This window comes from Aquila chrysaetos, chromosome 25, assembly GCF_900496995.4.
Source record: "Aquila chrysaetos chrysaetos chromosome 25, bAquChr1.4, whole genome shotgun sequence".
Lineage (NCBI taxonomy): Eukaryota > Metazoa > Chordata > Aves > Accipitriformes > Accipitridae > Aquila > Aquila chrysaetos.
This window is the reverse complement of record NC_044028.1, coordinates 11,297,896-11,314,488: the sequence shown is the minus strand read 5'-3', so window position 1 is coordinate 11,314,488 and position 16,593 is coordinate 11,297,896. Positions and strand designations below refer to the sequence as shown.

At 35.8% G+C, this 16,593-nt stretch overlaps 1 protein-coding gene across 9 annotated transcripts in view; it reads right to left on the bottom strand.

Moving 5' to 3' along the window:
- The window catches only part of SNX29 (sorting nexin 29), a 116,989-nt gene that overhangs the window by 43,869 nt on the left and 56,527 nt on the right, over positions 1-16,593 (bottom strand). For 5 of the 9 annotated variants that reach the window (XR_005931398.1, XM_041120108.1, XM_041120107.1 and 2 more), the window contains exons 16-18: positions 8,941-9,057; positions 6,100-6,155; positions 4,975-5,056 (exon numbers count right to left, since the gene is read on the bottom strand). Coding sequence is in view for 7 of the 9 variants with exons in the window: in XM_041120108.1 (XP_040976042.1) it covers positions 4,975-5,056; positions 6,100-6,155; positions 8,941-9,057 (255 nt within the window). In the remaining 2 variants the exon portion in view is untranslated. Of the gene's footprint in view, positions 1-31; positions 3,106-4,188; positions 4,297-4,974; positions 5,057-6,099; positions 6,156-8,938; positions 9,058-16,593 lie in introns of those variants that run through there. The other 4 variants (XM_041120112.1, XM_041120113.1, XM_041120110.1 and 1 more) reach the window with 4 other exon arrangements.

Sequence of the window (16,593 nt, the reverse complement as noted above, 5' to 3'; positions counted from 1 at the left end):
TAATAACTGAAAATGCAGAACAAATCAAGCAATGTTAGAAACACATTTACATGAACTGCATTTGGAAAAGCAATGATCAAGGTCCGTGCCCTTTTGTAACATCTTCATTTGGCAGCAACATCTTACCTTAATAGTATTACGCATGCAATCTACTTTTCAGGCAGACTAAGCATCTTAAGGCTAATTTCCAATACAGTCATAAGTATTTAGCATATCTAAAAATTATGCTTACCCAAACCCAAAGTTTCAAACTTTGCCTGTTCCAACTGGCACATTTTAACTTTCTCCAAAGCTCATTTCACATCTTTTTCTCAGAATTAACCAGCACAACCAAGAGTCAGTTTTTACATCTCAAGTTACGGTTACTCAAGTACTCGCAGAGAAATCTGAACTCCAAAAGATGTTGGTAACGATCTCAACAATATGAATATTCTGCAATATTGCTACTTTCCTTTACATTGATATACTACAAGCAATTTCTCATGTAGCTGATACCAAGAGTTATACATGCATTTTAATTTTCTGCCATTGGAGAAATAAATGATAAAGCAGCAAAAATAATGTTTATTATGAATAAGAGGACTCTCAGAAATGAGCTTAGTCATTTATCCTAATTGTCACTCCCAGTCCTTGCCTGTTCATTACATACTGGTAGCCTGTTAAATATCCTCTTCCACAATTTCAACACTGAATCAAATCCCCTGTAATCAGGAGCACATGTTTTGGCAGAGATTTAACAAGATAAATGCACAGTGCTGTTATTGAGGCTATTCTGAAGTTTTAAAAATTAATGCTTTCCTGGTAGCTATAAAATGCAGAATATATATTCAGCAAGCACATAACTACATATTTGATCAGAGATGTGGCAATCACTTCAAGTGTTTCATCATAGTGCTATGCTACAGAGTGTATGTCTATTTAGGAAAATTTCTTTTTTTCACGTGCACAGTAGCAGAAAACAAAGTTATTTGCTGACACATACTCTTCCCAGTCAACTCCTGTTACTGAGATCAAAAACTGGTAGGAATGCCATTAATGTATTCTTCAATAAGGAAAGATCTCAGTAGGTACCAAGATCAAAGTTTAGTAAGAATTATAGAAGTTTTAGGTCACTTCTAAAGGTAATTCTTGCTCGCTTTTTTTTTTAAGGATTAAAAGACAAATTTGAGCAAATATACAACTGTTCACCAGAGGTATTGTATGATATTCTGTGCTGTTCTGTAATGAAAGACAAACTAGCCTGATGACCGACATTCTATGTCTATTCTAGATAGACGCTTCTAACTTTCCACTTTACGTATGTCCCGTAAATTGCTAGTGTGAAAAGATAATGAACAGAGCATATTCAAAAGAACTTGTACATTTTTCAAATACATATACCAATAAACAGAATTTCGCACCCTATGGATGCCCAACATTATGTGTATATATTGTAGACATAAAGAACTTAATAAAATTCTCAAAATTGTCTTCTTGTAAATCTAGAATTTTCAATCTTTTTAGAATCTTGCAATGGTATTTTGCTTCCTTTTTTCCTCTTCTCAAGAGGCTTAGCCTTCAGTCACAAGTTCTTTGTTTTCCACTGATGATGAGTAATGGATGAAGTCTGTTAAAATCCACTCTGTACCAGCACAACATATTTTCTAAAAAGCCATGCCAATGATAAATAGAAGTAAGGTGCAAAAGCACAATCATACCCCCTAAATTTTTTTCAAGTCACTGTAGTAGGGCCTTAACCAGAGCAAACTGAGAGCAACATCTAACCCTCTACTCACCTCAGCAGATTTTGGATAAAGCCCTGAACCTCTTATAAATTGGGAAGTTTAGTTTATCTCAATATTTTTCCTATTGAAAAAGAACGTGCAGAACATCTATAGCATATATGAATTCTGCATACTTTCCAAGCTTTCATAATGCCATTTGCATAGTTATGTACCATCAAAATGCATGAGAAGTTTTGAACTCTTTAGTAACTGTTTGATATCAAGTTACAAGTAAAATTAAAAATAAATTAAATTATTAAAATAATTAATGTTTTTTAATCCAGTTCTACTATACCTTAGTGAAAAGCACTTTACTACTAAAAAAAAAAAAAAAAAAAAAAAAAAAAAGATTTGGCATATTAGATAGCAACCTTACAAATAAATTGTTTCTGGTTCATGTCTTAGTAGTAACGACACTAACAAAACTCAAAATAAAAAAGCAAGTTTAATAATAAAAAAGGATTCTTTCTTCCCATTCAACCAAATAGAATGCAATTGAAAAAGCAAATACTAAAACTAAAATTGCTGATAAAAGTGCAACTATTTGCAATACACACAAATTATCTGTTTGAAAAAAGGACACGGAGATGTGCTTATGTGCTTTCCTTTCATTTCTTCTTACATTTTTTCTCGCCATTTAACCACTCAGGACCTCCAAACTGGCAGCATTTAAAAAAAAAAAAATGGCCAAACTATGCAGTAATAGTGTTACTACTGAACTTAAGAACCTTTAATAGTATACAAAGACAGGTTTTCTCACATTCCTTCATGTATCACAGCATCTCCTCTTACTAAAGAGCTGCCTATAGCTAAACTCTCTGCTTATCCACAAGCAGTTGCAACAATTGTTTTGTTTCTACTTCTCAGTAACCAACCAAATGAGGAAAACCTGTGTGAGCAACAGACCATTAGTAAACACACCTGAGAAAGCCATAGTTTAAGTTTACTTCTTATTCACAACTTACACAGAAAACATTTTAGAGTGATTTTCTTTGCAATAAGTCTCCCACTGCAACAATTCATGCTTACAATTTGGTAATTAGAAATTATGTTAACTTTTCACATAAAACTGAGTTCATTGCATCCACATAAGCTTTCCTGAGTATCAGGAAAAGATAAGATCAACTATTGGGTCATATTCCCCCTCTTCTGTCTTTCACATAACAGCAGATATCAGTAACATTAAAAAGACACAAAATTAATGCTGTACAGACAGTACTGTTAACATGTCATTTCTCACCATCATTAACAAGTGTGCCAGGCCTAAGCAGTCAGAAATGCACTTAAAAATTATCAGGATATTCACTGGGTGCCTTCATTTCAATCTGTACTGCAGACACAACTCAAAAAAAAAAGAGTAAGGGAATGTAGAAATTCGAGTGTCATATTGTTGCAAACACAAAAGACCTCATCATTCAGATACCAAATATTTTTCTGGAATTGTCTTATTTTTCAGTTATCTGCCAGAAACTCAAAATGTCTATGCAACTTCAGGAGAAAAAAAAAACTGGGGTACATCACATTTCAACTTTTGCTTGATCAACAGTCTAGATGTAAAAATGCTTGAGGAAAGACTGAACTTGTAAAACTCAAAGCTTTTTAAATAGTACACAACAGGTACCCCTTAATATTACTTTGCTGCTCATCCACACAGGCAGCAACATTAATTCCAGAGAAGACTATTACCAAATCAAGGGTGACTAAACAGCCCTGGGGACAAGGATGAAGTGCATAGCGGCCCAGCTGGTCTTCTAGATCCCGCCAGTGAGGGAAAAGGCTTGCGTAGGAGCAGGTGGATCCTGTGGGTCAATAGCTGGTTGCACAGCAGGTGCCACTGATAGATTTGGCTTTTATGATCATGGGACTGTCTCTAAGGATCAAGGACTGCTGGGAGAGATGAAATCCACCTGATAGAGTGGGACAAGATCATCTTTGCCAACAGGCTAACCAACCTGGTGAGGAAATGGTGGATGGGGTGGAAAGCAAATGGTGCATGCTGACAGGAACAAGAGAAACCTAAGAAATGACAAAGCAGGATGAAAAGAATAACACAGAGCGACCTAGGAAACGAGCAGGAGGAACCAGAGCTCCTCTAGTGGTCACAGAACTGCAACATCATTAGAGTAACAAGTGATGTGGTGGTGTGAGACACTGATGCTTCTACGAATTTCTGCAATAGCAGACTGGGTTTGAGAACGTGTAACCAGTGACAGCAGAGTGGAGGAGTATGTGAGAGCCAAAAAGACAAAAATAATCACACTTGTCAACAAGTTATGTTTCCACAAACACTTGTGCACCTGAATTTGATTGATTATTCAATGCTTTTGAACAAATTACTAACTGTTCAGTATTGTTAGCTTTTCTTTCCATTAGCTAAAGTCTTATTTTTCATTCTCTTTTACTGGCCGAAAGGTAGGTGTTTTCCTGTATTTTTCAACTACCCGTCAACACTTCATAAATTATTCAAAATTCTACAAAAATCATCATTCAGAGTGAGAGGAATGTTAAAACGCTTCAGAAATCTTGTTGAGAGCTGAAACAAAAGTAGAAAAATTTTGCAGCTGCTAATAATCCACAAATAAAGAAATACAAACAGCCTGGGACAGCATATTATAGAGTGTTTAAAGTTTGCCCTGCCATTCTATCCATGGAGAGTATAATTGCTCTGAAACCAAGAATCCAGGAATCAAGGAACAGTATAGGATTTCAATGCTTCAACTACAAGGCAGGCTAGAGCATAAACCCCTAAATTCAGACCCAGCTGAAGCAGAACAGACTGTGAACACATCCAATGACACATAGTGAAGGCTTGTTGCACCATTCCAAATGTTTCTGAGTGAGCTACTACAGTAAGCCACATCTCTCTCTCTGTCAAGCAACATTTCTGGTCACTGATATCCCAAAAATTGAAACAGAATATGTACATGCATACTGAAGAAGGCAGTACTGATTAATATTGAATTGTTGTACACCCCAGCCAATGCAGTCATCTTATTAGCATGCTTTTAAAGTATTTAAATATTAAAAGCCAACCCTCAAAATATGCTATTTGGATAATCAAGACAATCCTATGGATGAAAATACATTAAGGTACTGCTGCTGTTCATTAATTGACCTCTAATGAAATTGTACTGAGATCTTTAAATTACTAAAATGTGCCATTTCAGTCAGAAACGTTTACACAGGATCTGTGTTAAGATGTATCACTTACCTGATAAACATGGAATGCATTAGCAGCTTTTCCACGCAGAAAGACTGAGGGAATCCAAACATTAATAAGAGCACGATTTGATCTGAGGAGGAAAGAGAAAACTTAAAATAGGGAATCATATTTATGTATAAGAATTGCAAAGCAACTACCTCCAGTGATTTAGATAATGATCAAAGTGACCAACAAAGCAACTTAACATTTCAAATGGAGTATTAGAAAAATTGTAGTTCTGCCTGAACCTTAAAAGGCTACCTCAGATACCTGCCGTATCTAAAAGTGTTCCCTAAAGTTAATGTAACTGAAAAAGAGCACTGAAACAATTCCCTTTGCGGGTTTTTGGTTGGTTTTAGGGGGGGCGTTTTTTGTTTGGTTGGTTTTGGTTTGTGGTTTGTTTTTTTTTTTTTTTTTTTTTACAGCATGCATTTGACAACATTTGATTATACACATGAAACAAAAACTGTTCACCAAACTCAACATCTTGGTCCACAAAACTGAGCAAAAAACTGAGCAAAAAACTGAATTTATTAAATAACAAAAGAGCAATGCACAATCATGGAGAAGTCATTTCCATCCACTTTTTGTAATTCATCTCCAAATTTCTATGATTCAAAGACATCAGCTACATTTTCACCCCCTCATCCACAAAAATCTAGATTTATTAGTCTGACTAATAAAGGCAAAACTCCAAATCACAACACTCTAGAATGATCTGGGATGACCACCTGGGTTGTTTGTGGGTTTTTTGGTAGTACTGTTTGTATGCATTGATTAGGAGTTACTCTGTAAAAATGAGAAAGTCCATCACATTATTAATAGCATCTAGCATCTATCAAACTCAAAGCAACAGAAAACAGTAACTTTTTGTTAGAATACCAAGACCTAGTGCACTGAAAGAGCACTCCAAGAGAATCTTCATAAATCTAAACTCATTCATTCAACGTTATTAAAAACTACATTAGGGCATGGACTGTGCAGCTTTCCATACTTTTTAACAAAGGAACACCAAAGCTGTGAATTGAGTTACTGGAAATAATATAGGAAAAGCAAATTATTGAATGTGTTTCCTTATTCTTCTTTCCCATAAAGACAGTACAAAGAGAAAAATATGTGTATTATGAAACTTACATTTCAAAATCTGACAAACTCTGATCTTCAGATGTTTGACTCAAATCTCCAGGGACCTGTATTTACAAAACAGAAATAATTCCCACACACTGGTTATTATGCTTTCTATTAAGAAAGCATAATATTATAAGGAAATTACAATTCAACATTCAATTTTTAAATGCCAATAAAAACTATTACTGAGAAACAATAAAAGAAAAATAAACAATCACGCGACAGGATTATGAACATATCACCCTTGCGAGTTCTTCATGTTAGAATTTGCTATAGTTCTGTAAAGAAACAAACTGGGCTTTGTAAAAGCATGTAATTTTGAAAGGTATACAAAACCCAGAAAGAAGCATCATTATTTGGCCTTTATAAGCAAAGTATGCTGAAACAAAAGTACATTGTGTGTATAAACAATTTATGGGAAGAGATGAAGCATATAAAACCTAGCAATCACTTTCTTTTACAACCAACATTCCATTAAGAGAACGACACATGATAATTTTATTTTAGCTGTGTTCTTACAAAACATTATATAGCTACAAAAGTTCATAAACATGGCAATGATGGACTAAAACCTGTAGAATCAAAAGAAGTAGCAGTTATGAGAAAACAAGATTGAAGGAGCATTTAGAGCTGAAACAGCAATAACTTTTTACCTTACTTTAAAGCTAGGTAAACATAAAAGGCTAACTTCTTTCCTTTAAATACTGTAAAATGTAAAGCATAACCCAGAATAGTTAGTGTTTTGATGAAGAAAAACAGCTCAGTTGTAAACTTCCAGAGACAGCTTCTACATTAGTTAAATATCTGTTCAGTGTATCTCTATAATGTATATTGCATGCATATTACTGTTTTTCAGAATATTTGCTGCCCAAGAAACTTAAATATATATTATTGCTTATTGTAAAGCAATATGTATTTATTTATTGCAAAACAATATAAAATTTCAAAGGGGACTAAAGAAAAACTACTTCCCAGATGTTTTGACAGACCAGCTCAAGACTTCCCAATACACAAGACAAAACTGAATTTTGCCTTTCCAAAATTAAAGGTATATGGCTCAGCAAAAACTAAGTCATTCCTGCCAGAGAAAGGAACAGAGGAAGAGAAATGTGCAGAGCCAAGACAGCTCCAGGACATATATACAGAATCCTGAACACCTCTGCTGTCCTTTTTTGGATGAATGAGGTGGGAAGGGCCAGTATGACCTCTCCCTCAGTTACTATCATCAGCTGTTGTCTGTTCACAGTCCAGTCCACCCTCCAGTGGCAGCACACAGCCTGGCTTTCCAGGGCTCTTGTGCCAGAAAACAGATGTTCTTCTATCTTGCCTACAACCTGAACCCTCTCTTTGCCTGTATCTGAAGTGTCAAATCCTACCACCAGTTACATACAGCTATTTTAATTAACTTCAGTAAAAGTTTTGTATAAAAACCTCAGAGTGTGGACTTTGGAAATAAGAAAATGGTTGACATTAATGAGTTCTTGCACGCCTATGTTGAAACAGATTGGTTACTGATTTTGAGATGGTAATTGAAGTGTTGTTCATTGTAACGCAAAACACAGCGATGGAGACGTTACATCAATGTATTTCCTCATACCCTTGCAAGCACATACTTTTTGTTTTAATATTCCTCTGTTTGCTGCAGAAATTCTGTAACCCAATAACTAGAAATCTGGAAAGATCACCGTGAACAATTCATTTAAATTCATAAATTACGGCCATTAAAATTGATTATCTGCATTAAAAGGAAAAGAGAAGACAGTGAAGAATCATGGAAGCTATTTTTATAACAAACTGTAAATTAGATACAATTGTAATAATAAAATGTTAAGAACTTGTCTGGTATTTTCAAACCAGTGAAAGGGGGATCAAATATTCATATCCCACAATTTCTGGCAGTTACACACACTACCAACTTTGAAATTTCTGATTAAAGTCTACTAAGTAACAGATAGGCTATCAGCACAGAGTTTTGTTTACAAATACAGAATTAAAATTTATCCACTTAGGATAATGCAAGTCTTTAGGACTGTATTCAATTCACAGTTTCATTTTGGACAATAGCAGCTAATAACAACTAGCATTTAGCTAGCACTTAAAAATATAGTACCACTTCCACTTCTTAAAGAGTCTTAGGATTTAGTTTTCTCTCAGTATCCGATACATTAAAATATAGTATCAATATCTAACTACTGGATTAGGATATGGAGATACATGGTTAAAAACAAAATCTCTGAGCAGGGACATACAGCCTAAAATCTCCAAGTAAGAAAGTACAACTATAATACGTATGTGATTTATCATTTGTCACCTCTGAACACAGTAACATGATAGTTTCCATCTAAAAGGCTGAAAATTATAGGTGCAATTCTGCTTCACTAATGCACACAGAACTGTTGTCAGCCACCTTACATAAATGTTATGATAAAATAGGCATGGATGCTTCCACTACAAACAAAAAAGTAAGGAGCAATAGCACATAATCATATGAACAAAAACTATCAAAATATGCCTCCCTCAGAAATTGGACAACTATTAGGAACATTCTTGACTCCTTCTGTTTCCTCCCTGTTCATTTTAAAATTTCAACCCAAACTTTTCTTTTAACACAAAAAGCCAAAGTGAAGCAACAGTAGAAAACAATTTTATTGTCTGAATATATCTATTTTACATTCAATTCTGCTAAAGAGAATCAAACACTATCAGAAATACCAAGTAAGGTGTTCTTGACAGATGTGTTATTAGCTGTTATTTCTTATAAGCTAATATATATTTTATCTCATCACAAGTAATGGGTTTGAGCTTTTTCCAGAGTGGTATTCTACATTGTAATAAACAAACACTTACCGGCCCTCTCAAATCAATTAGTTCTTGTCTCATTTGGGACACAAGAGCTTCTTTAGCCATCAGAGCACGGTGCAGCCTCTCATTGAATTCAATCAGTTCCCCATGCATTTCAGCTACCTGAAAAACAAAGCCAAGAGATAAAACTCTAAACTGAAAATAAACCCACACTGTGTAATTTCTTACAGGTATATCAACTTTTATTTATATTTTTTATTTTACTACACTCTCCAAGTAGTGCACCTCATTGTTAATGCATTAGTTTGAACGGACCATTAAGAACAGACCCTGTAATAAAAATTTTGACTCATGCCTTGAAGTGTGGGTTTTGATACTGAATTTAATAGGACGAAATACAACTCTATGTCCAATTTTATTCCTATCAGAGGAGATCCTATGGCAACTGATTCTAATAAAACACCTATTAACTTTTGTTCTCAGTTTAATTCTTTGATGGACACAGCACTCAACAGTTACAAACTAATCACAATATTTTGAACTGGGAATAACGCGAAATGCACAGACTGCATTAAACTTTGTCAATAATTCATGAGTAATATATTCTGCACTCTTACTAGAGTTCTAATAGGATTGGAGCTATAAGTCCACTCATCCCAGGCAAATCTGTGAGGGGTCAAAGGAGCATAAATACCACAGTTACGCTGTGGCACAAGTTCTTGTGCATAGGTAAATAGTGTGGCCTCAAGCATGGCCTCTTTGGACACGAAGTCTATCTATGTCTGTGCTCTCCATTTTTGAGTCGAAGTGTCAAGAAAGCACCAATTGATGCAGGATGTTTATGAAAGTGAAGAGGGCTGGATGAATGACAAGGATGAAAAGTATACCAATTTACAGAGCAAACTATGTTTAAGTTGGTTCCCTGCCAAGAGAAGCAAGAAACAATAAAACTCAAATCAAGGTTAAAGATGATACTAAGCTCTTGAATTTTTCTTACACAGAAGTAAAGTGTAATCCTACAGCTTAATGGGGAAGAACTCCAAAAGGACAAGGGTTCCCAAATAGCAAAGGTCTAAATAGTAGCAGTAACGTGCTATCATCAAGAGAATGTGATGGGAAAACTAGCAGAAACAGGGAGCAAGGCTAAAAGAAACTTGAAATCTGTGTTCAGCAAGATTTTTAGCTAATTCTATCAGAACCATTATACTATAAAATTGAATGAAAGTTTCAGTTATGACGGATGACCCATCAGTACATAATATACCTGGCAAGAGAGTTGTCTTGAACTGATAATGCCATTTGTAGCCTTAGAGCAAAGAAATTTGAGCCGAAAAGGGTTTGTAGAATTATTTTCAAGGGAAAAGAAAGACTCTTCAGAAAACCTCACTGTTAGAAGTTTCCAAGTAAACCCTCCCTATATGACTCCTGTACTAAAGAAAAGGAATACTGATGAGGGCCACCATCAGAGGTGGAGCACCAGATGAGCAGTCCCAGGGCAGAGCAAGAAAAGCTACAATTTTAACAGTAGTTAGACGAAAACAGAAGCAGTGACTGGTCGGCCCCTCTAGTGGGCATAGCAGGCTACCACAACAATATTGTGAAACGTGTTTTTCAGGTTACACCAACTCTTGAAATGCCTCCTCACATAGCCATCCAAAGCTAGAATAGGAGAGGCAGTGGGGTAACATTATGACAGCACAGCTGAATAAGATGAGTATCAATCCACTACCTTCAACGATGGCACAGGGACTTGGACTACTGCCAAACCTCTTACAAGTTCATAGTTTCCCTTCTGGAAGCAGTTCACTACTATCTCTGAATTTCATGCTTTCCTTTTCTCAAATTACCACTCTGCCTTCTCCCTCTTCCCCAGAGAAGTTCCCCAAGATAAAGCAGTTTAATTCAATTTGTTTAATTTAGTGCTTGCCTTTAATTTCGTGCTTTATTCCAGACAACCTGTATCCTTCACATAATCAAAGCAAACAGAAAAACCAGCTTCAATTTGACAAGCCAGGAGCTGACATCATTGATTAAAAATAAAAATAATTATACCTGACTTGAACTTCAAGTATTCTTTTCCAATTTCTTTTTATATTAGAGGGAGTCCTTCAAATCCAGTACTTTATCAGTGTGGCATATACGCAAAAAGAGCTAAACTAAGCCCAGATATGATTTGTCTACAGACTGATCTCTCTTGTGAATTCTGAATTTACAAACTATTCTGAAATGCTCAGCAAATTACAAGCTAAAACCCAGTAACTAAACTAACAACAAACTTTCCTTGTAATGGGACTATCAGGAAGTATAAAAGCTAAAGGTTTCACAGAGTGATTATTTAAAACCAAACAGGCAAACATTTTTATTTGTTTGTCTGATAATGTAAGCAGTTTTAGATTAATATTACACAATTAAAAAAACTTGCAACACGTCTGAGTTACCATTTAGTTTCATTCCTCACTTTCTGAAGTGTAAATGTTTAACGTATGATTAATATAGTTTCAACAGTCAAAAGCTTTTAGCAGTAGTAGTAGTGTACTAAAGCAGCTTTAATCTACTGCTTTTGTTTTTGTTCTTGTCAAATATTTCTGTTGCACTTAATCCCATTAGAAAAACTAACTTCCTGGCCTCATAATTACACTCTTTTCTGGCTCCTCCTGATAAAAATCAGAACATCAGGACTTCCACGTTATCAATTTATGACACTATGTATTCATATCTCAATTGTTCATTCAACATCAGCCTTGATAAAAAAGGGTCTTTGACTTCAAACACTTGTTAGTAATTAGGAAGCTCATTTTGCAAAAACAAAAGGCATCTAAATCCATATGAACTTCTGCATTATGACTAACATAGTAGGTGCCACTTAGCAAGCAGTTTTCCTTCATAAATTACAAGCATTTATGCACCAAACAAAATTGCTAACTTTACTAGGTAAAGTAATAATATAATGTCATTAACTCTGGATAAATTATTTTCCATACTGGCTTAAACACTCATTTCAATTCAAAGTGAGTGGTGTAATATTTAAGAATATCATAAGCCCCTCTGCGATTCAGGTTAATATTAGCAGGTCATTGTAAATTACAAAAAGTGTAGGCTGGCAGGCAGAACTTCTTTGTATTGCACATACAAAAAGATGCAGTATGCTAGTAGTTGCAAATGCACAGAGAAAAACTGTAGAACTGAGAGTTGGTCGATTGGTTATCAAAGGCAATATAGAAATTTATGAATGGATGCAAAACTCTGTAGTTTATATATTTGAAATCATGACTTATTTTTCAGTGCCTGTCTCTATATCAGAACAAAATCCAAACTATCTGATGTAATATCTGACTCTTTTCTCTCCCTCTAATTTGGATGTCCTTGAAATAACTTTCTACTTGCAGGCTCGATTAATACGTAAATTTAACAGCTTTCTCAAAACACTGGAAGTAATACAAAAATTTACAAATGCCCCTAGCAAAGGTAAATAATAGAAAGAAAATTTAACAGCAAATAAAACAGCAAATCACTTGTTATATGTTATCAAAAGGACAAATTGGCAGGTATGTTACTTGTGAAAATTACTTTTATTAGTAATTAAGTTACTTCAATACTTTTTCTTATCAAAGAAAAATGTATTACCATCACAGCAAACCAAAAGGAGCAATGAGATATACTTCTGAATAATAATATTAACTTAGGTTCCTCTAATTTTTCCCGCATCAAGGTCTGCTAAACACAATAAAGAGGTCTCCTTATAATGATATCCTTTCAGTTACATTTTATGGCATCACATCTTCCTTTATTCATTCCACACTGAAGCTTAAGCAGTAATTTTCCCTACTGGGACTTCAATCATCTTCACAGTTGTTTTCTCCAAGACAATATGTTCAAAGCAGAAAATTAAAGTAAAAATGAGCAAAGCTTCCCTTGGCCAGATGATCATTCAGATTTTGTCCTGGTCATATCAGAAAGCATGCTTAAAGAGCCCAAATCCTTATCATGAAGGGGAAGTGAAGCTAACATAAAATGTTTAGACTCCACAGTAACAGAACTCTAAAGACCTGTTGTCAAAAGAAAATATGTCTACTCCCGCTGCCTGACAGCACTGCAGCTATACTGTCTAGCACGACCACATATAAGAGCAGTCTCCAGAGAAATTACAAAGGTAAATACTACTGAAGGTTCCACAGCAAAGGACTAAGCTGTTAACTTAAAACATACTAGGAATGTTTCACTAAGTATATGAATAATACTATCTGTCTTAGAAGGACATGCTTTTAGAGGAGAAAAACAGAATTTTAAGAACTTGCAACAAGAAAAACATTAATGAGGTTTTTTAAAAGGGTGTTTAGTGGAACTTAGATTTTTTTAAAATATAATTTGCAGCTAAAATTCATAAAAGTTTTCGCATGAGCCACATCTGAATTAATGACTTTGTCCGGTATGGGCATTTTTTTCCCCAGTTGTCACAAAATGCAAAACAATGTATTTCCCAAGAAACTCTAGGCAGAACTGGAAGTTACTTCCTTTTGCTCTCAGTGGAAGCACGGGTGTATTTTTCCAATGAGAAGATGACCTTTTTAAAAAAATTAACATTCTTCTACATTTTTCTCCAACAGAAATAAAGCCAAAGGTCTTAAAAAAAGAGCAGGTATCCTACTAAATAGTAATAATTTCATTTTTCTACAAGTGAAAAACAGTAAAACTCAAAATGGCAGACAGTTCAGACAAATCTACTGATATAGCCATAAAATACTTAGTCATTGCTTTCTTTTTAAAACTTTCATTTTGTATTCTTCACATTTCCATCTGCAAGCAAGTTACTTGGTTCAAGGCAGACTGTAAGAGCCATTTAGGAATAGGGTTGGGGTTTAGTTGTTTCGATTTGGGTTTTTTTAATTCTGTGGTGTGGATTTTTGTTTGTTTGCTATAGCTACATAATGTAACCACAAGTCACAGTTCATCAAAACCAACAAGAAGAAAATAAGCTGTAGCTTTCAACTCAAAATACATTGGGAACTCTGCATGTTGAATGAACTACATATTAATGCTTGCAATATTTCACAGTATACAGTACTACCAGTGTGTCCTGGTTTTGGCTGGGATAAAACTGAGCAAAGCGCAGTAGTGATGGATCCAGAACTGACTTCAGAAAGCAACAATCCAACAGTACACACCATCCTCCTGCTGCACCCAATGTCACCCGCTCACCACACCGCACTGAAGCCTGACCCTGCTCTGCCGACTGAGCAGACCTTGCACCACCCCTCCTGCCCAGAAAGACTAAAACTAGTATGACAGATGGAGCCCAAAGTTGTGGACTAAATGAATTCAACGAGCATTTTAGAGATGGTCCAGTGTGTGTGCGTATATATGTATCTTAAAGGACAGAAAAGGTGATGGTGATTGATTAGGCTGTATTGGAAAGTATGGGACCTGAGCATGATGTAAATGGTATAGAATAAGGGGTGGATACTGTCCTGGTTTTGCCTGGGATAGAGTTAATTTTCTTTCTAGTAGCTGGTATAGTGCTATGTTTTGGATTCAGTATGAGAAGAACATTGATAACACACTGATGTTTTCAGTTGTTGCTAAGTAGCATTAAGCGCTAAGTCATAGATTTTTCAGCTTCTCATGCCCAGCCAGCAAGAAGGCTGGAGGGGCACAAGGGGTTGGGAGGGGACACAGCCAGGACAGCTGAGCCAAACTGGCCAACGGGGTATTCCATACCATGTGATGTCATGCCCAGTATATAAACTGGGGGGAGCTGGCCTGAGGGACAGATTGCTGCTCAGGAACTAACTGGGCATCGGTCAGCGAGTGCTGAGCAACTGCACTGTGCATCACTTGTTTTGTATATTCTAATCCTTTTATTATTATTGTCATTTTATTATTGTTGTTATTATCCTTATTATTTTCTTCCTTTCTGTTCTATTAAACTGTTCTTATCTCAACCCATGAGTTTTACCTTCCCCCCCCCCCATTCTCTGCCCCATCCCACCGGGGGAGAGGGGAAGTGAGTGAGCAGCTGCATGGTGCTTAGTTGCTGGCTGGGGTTAAACCACGACACAGTGTTTACCTACATTAATCCTGACATACAAAAAAGCACTAACACAATGAACAGGAAAAACACTACTCTAGCAAGACCTGTGCCTGGCCAGGGAAAATGAAAGTAATCAGCAAAAGCAAAATCAGATACACAGGATAATGAGTTTAATAAGTGTTAACAAGAGGGATAAAAATTAGCATGTCTCTAGCTGCTGCATCCTTCCATGTATCCTCATAGCAAAACCCAAAGCCCAAGATGAAAGATCTAAACAACAAAGATCTAAACAAGTCTCTAAACACCACCATTATTACCTTTCCCTAGATGCTTTTAACTTCTCATTTCACACCTGGAGGAAGGTTTCACCTCATCTACTGTGCTGAGACAGCTATTCTGAATTGCAGCTCATTATCCCTTTACTAGGATTATCTTCATGAATTAACACAAAATACTTTGAATGTACAACCAGCATTCATAAGAATAATCTGACACAAGCAATGAAGTAGAGACACAGTTACTATCAGGAGACCACTTTTGATAAACATTCTATAGCCCACCTTCAAGAGAACAAGACTTGGAACTAAATTAATATTATTATTGCATACTAAAAATCATGGACTCAAAAAAAGTAGTTTCACAGGCCACAGAACATTATCTAGTCTAAATCAATTTGATGATTTCATTTTTTTCAAAAATTGTTGACAGACTGATTTTTACCTAGCAGGTTTTACACTATACCAGGTATTAACTGTCCTCCCATAACTTGCACAGATACAACAAAAACACAGACTGGCACAAGTTTTATTTTATATTTTAGCTACACAAATGCAATTGTGGTTCCATACCTAATCCAAACCAATTGGTGAGCTCAGCTGACTTGACAGTGTATGGATCCAGTATTTAGTAAGGACTGTGGAACCACAAAAGCATAATAGAAATGTTTCTTTTCTTGCTCATCGCAGTTTTCTCATTGTTATCCCCTATATGCCATGTTTTGACCGCAACAATAAAAAAACTTCCCATACCATCAGCCACACCTTTTGGGCCCCAGTAGTCCCTCCTGGGAGAGTGCTGCTTAAAGTCATGTCAATCTGTGGGTTTACTATTCCACAGATATTAACTGCTAACCTTCTGTTTTTCCTATAAATCATGATAGATTTACATAGTTAGGAAACATATTCAGCAGATGCTGCCATCCTTTAGATGCACCTTGGTGTTTGCTGTGTTCAGGGTTGTATAATAAGGAAATCTTCAGCGGTGATCACAAAATATTGCTGCCCTTCATGTTCATTCATTTCCATCTACACTATATGCAGGACTGTCAATCAGAGGAGGAAAGTGATCTGAATGAAAATACCTTGAAAATATTTTTAAAACCAAACCAGGTTCTCAAACCAGTTTGCACCATGGACATAGAAACTACTGTTCCATTACAACTGTGGGGTAGGTGCCCTGTGATATAGAAGCAGGATTCAAGCAACAGATTGCCTGCTTATATTGATATTGCCACCAAAGGTGCAACATAAACCATAGCATGTGTTTAACCTGAAGAACTTTGACCATATTTTCCCCAAGTACATGATTTAACAAAAGATACTACCTCTTCCTGTAGTCTTGCCTGTAACAGTTAAAATACAGTGGGTAAGAAAAGAAATAGCCATAAATGC